This window comes from Gossypium hirsutum, chromosome D04 (assembly GCF_007990345.1).
Source record: "Gossypium hirsutum isolate 1008001.06 chromosome D04, Gossypium_hirsutum_v2.1, whole genome shotgun sequence".
NCBI classification, from domain to species: domain Eukaryota; kingdom Viridiplantae; phylum Streptophyta; class Magnoliopsida; order Malvales; family Malvaceae; genus Gossypium; species Gossypium hirsutum.
Genome location: NC_053440.1, coordinates 14751521 through 14754671, shown reverse-complemented (window position 1 = coordinate 14754671; position 3151 = coordinate 14751521). Strand labels below are relative to the sequence as shown.

At 33.7% G+C, this 3151-nt stretch overlaps 1 protein-coding gene across 2 annotated transcripts; it reads right to left on the bottom strand.

Moving 5' to 3' along the window:
• Window positions 1–552: 552 nt before the first annotated feature.
• LOC121216372 (zinc finger BED domain-containing protein RICESLEEPER 2-like) lies at window positions 553–2241 on the bottom strand. Of its 2 annotated transcripts, XM_041092028.1 has the most exons (3): window positions 929–2241; window positions 791–849; window positions 597–666 (listed from the first exon to the last, which is right to left on the bottom strand). In XM_041092028.1, the coding sequence occupies exons 1-2, from the start codon at window positions 1923–1925 to the stop codon at window positions 809–811; spliced, it is 1038 nt and encodes a 345-aa protein (XP_040947962.1). In that variant the 5' UTR covers window positions 1926–2241; the 3' UTR covers window positions 597–666; window positions 791–808. The 2 variants fall into 2 exon arrangements, with proteins under 2 accessions (XP_040947961.1, XP_040947962.1); XM_041092027.1 differs by lacking the exon at window positions 791–849 and having other exon boundaries at window positions 553–666.
• Window positions 2242–3151: the final 910 nt, after the last annotated feature.

The window sequence follows — 3151 nt, the reverse complement described above, 5'->3', positions numbered from 1 at the left end:
TGCCCACATGGACGCTTTTTAGAAAAGTGCTTCCACGTCAGCGTGTTTTACTTGACATCAGGGAAAAAGTGTTGAGCTAGATGCACTTTTCTACAAATCCCCCAAAAACGATGCCAGTTAGGGGTGTTCAGTCGGTTAACCGACCGGTTAACCAACCCGAAATTCTTGTAACCTAATTAACCGACCTCTCAAATTTTTTAACCGTTAACCGAACCGAATTTTTTTAAAAATAATTAACCGAACCGAAATTTTTTTCGGTTAATAAGGTCGGTTAACCGAATTAACCGAAAAATATGTGTTATTCATTTTTGGTTAAAAATTACCCGAATTACCCGAATTACCCGACTTACCCGAATTACCCGAATTACCCGAATTACCCGAATTACCCGAAAATTACCCAAATTACCCGAAAATTACCCGAAAATTACCCGAATTACCCGAATTAAATCACTACATAATTAAAAACATTACATAAATCTTTGAATCACTACATAATTAAAAATATTACATAAGTCTTTGAATCACTACATAATTAAAAATATTACACAAGTCTTGAATTAAAACATAATTGAAATGTATGTTTTTAACATTCTCCATTTATATCCATTTCATCTTTCCAAAATATATTCATTTCATCTCTCCAAAATATCTCCATTTGCATTAAACCTAAAAAAAACCATGAGCAAAAATTTAGCATATAATAGAAATATGCGCATTTAAAAAAAACTCAAATAATATAAACAAACGAATAGATTATAAATCAACAAGAATAAGATAGTAGTAAGCATACCCTTCAACTCACGAAAGCTCATGAATCTAGGGTAGGCTCTAATGCATTCCAAGAAATGTCTAAACATTGAATCAATTAAATAAGTAAGAGTGATATGGTAAAAAAATTGAAACTATTAAAATAAAACAATAAACATACCATTTTCAATCTTGTCAAGCTCTTGGATTTGTTCTTCAATCTTTTTTATGTCTTCTTGTAATGATGATCTTCGAATCCAATCTTGAGTACACACAAGAGCTTGTACAATTTTAGGAGTTAAAGAACTCCTATATTGATCAAGCACACGTCCTCCGGTGCTAAATGCAGACTCTGAAGCAACCGTAGAAACCGGTATAGCTAACACATCTCTGGCAATTTTTGAAAGAGTGGGAAATCTAGGGCTGTTCACTTTCCACCACAATAAAATATCAAAATCTTCAACAAATTCTTCATTAGCCTCAGCTAGATACTTATCCAACTCAGATGTTTTATCCTCACCACAAATTTCCAACTCACGCTTTTTATACAAAGCTTGCATTCGCCTTTTCATTTTTTGTTGTGGTTCACCAATAGAAACATGTGTTGACACACTCGATTGGCTACAAGTACTATGGAGTGGAGGCTTATACTCATCAAACAATTCATACAAAGATTCCTTCAACTTTTGCATCATTTCACAAGCTTTTTCAGAACTAGACATTTCACTAAGTGCAAATTCAAGATACTTTAGTTTTTGTCTAGGATCTAAAACACAAGCAACAAACATAAGCAAATTCATCTTATCAATATCACCCCAATACTTATCATACTTCTCTTTCATCTTGATGGCCATAACATTGAAATCAATATTACTATTTAACTGAGCATCACGTAAAAGAATATCAATTTCGGAAAGCTCATCAAAAAAATTATTGGACGTGACATATGAAGTGCCAGATATACGCAAAGTGACTTCATAAAAGTGTTCCAAGAAATCCCTCAAGTTTCTAACATTATCCCAATCATCCACACTAGGCCAACCCTCTCCCCTTTCAAGTTCAGCCCTAAAATTTGTATCTTGCTCCTCAAATCTCTCAAAAGCTCTCTCAAAGTTCTGAGCAGTGTCTAACATTAAGTAGGTCGAGTTCCACCTAGTACAAACATCAAGACACAACATCTTCTTGCACTCTATCTTTTCCACCACAACACACTCCTTAAACTTTTGTAATCTAGCTGGAGATTGTCTCACATATCTAACAGCCCCCTAACACGTTCAACAGATTTATTCATTTCCTTTAAGCCTTCAACAACAATCAAATTCACAATGTGTGCCATGCATCTCATATGAAGATATTTACCATTTTGAACTAAACCCCCTCGAGGGTTAAATTTCTTTCTCAAATAACCAATAGCAACATCATTTGAACTTGCATTATCAACAGTAACAGTAAACAACTTATCAATCCCCCAATTTAACAAGCATTTCTCAATCACCATCCTAATGGACTCACCCTTATGACTAGAAATTAGACAAAAGTTTAAAATCTTTTTATTCAATTTCCAATCGTTATTAATAAAGTGAGCAGTGAGACACAAATAATTAACTCTTTACAAAGATGTCCATGTATCAGTAGTTAAGCAAACTCTAGAACAAGAACTTCTCAGAAGTTGTTTTATCTTGACCCTTTCATCTAGATACAATTGATAAACATCCCTAGTCATAGTAGTTCGTGAAGGAATATGAAACCTAGGACATGCCACAAACATAAATTTCTTAAAACCTTCACTTTCAACAAACTTGAAAGGTAATTCATCAATCAAAATCATTTGTGCTAATCCTTTCCTACATGCTTCTTGATCAAATCTCCAAGTTGAAATATTCCCTTCCCCCCCTTCAACTCCCTTTCTAGGTAAAACTAGTTGTCCTTGACTAGTGTCAACAACATTACTAGGATTTTTCTTACATGAACCAATATGATATTTCAATGACCCCGTACCATTTTTTTTCATATCACAACAAAATTCCTTTTCACAATAATTACATTTAGCCTTACTTGCACCCTCACTATTAATAAACTTAGTGAAGTGAGACCAAACTTCTAACCTTTGAGGAGGGGCTTTTCTTTTCCCAATAGTCCCCTTTGTTTGGATTGAAGCTCCAACTCCCGAATTTTCAGAATCTATCGAAGTAGGAGGTGTAACACTACCCTCAATAGATGTTGGTTTGGTTGACATTCTGCAAGATCAAGAGCAGCATATACAAGTTTAGTTTAACCCATTACAAAATTAAGGTTTAGATGAATAATTAAAGTATCAAACATATACAAGTTTAGTTAAGATATCAAAACACTAAAATTATTAAATTTATGTTATGGTTTCTAGATATATGTTGTTCGCATCTAC

What these genes read in the sequence shown, in the direction of transcription:
- LOC121216372 (XM_041092027.1), bottom strand. Translation starts at nt 1,925, where the DNA reads ATGTTGTGTCTTGATGTTTGTACTAGGTGGAACTCGACCTACTTAATG. An exon ending in GCTTGACAAGATTGAAAATG is followed by an intron (nt 667 to 928) that starts GTATGTTTATTG and finishes GGTTTTTTTTAG; the next exon opens with GTTTAATGCAAATGGAGATA.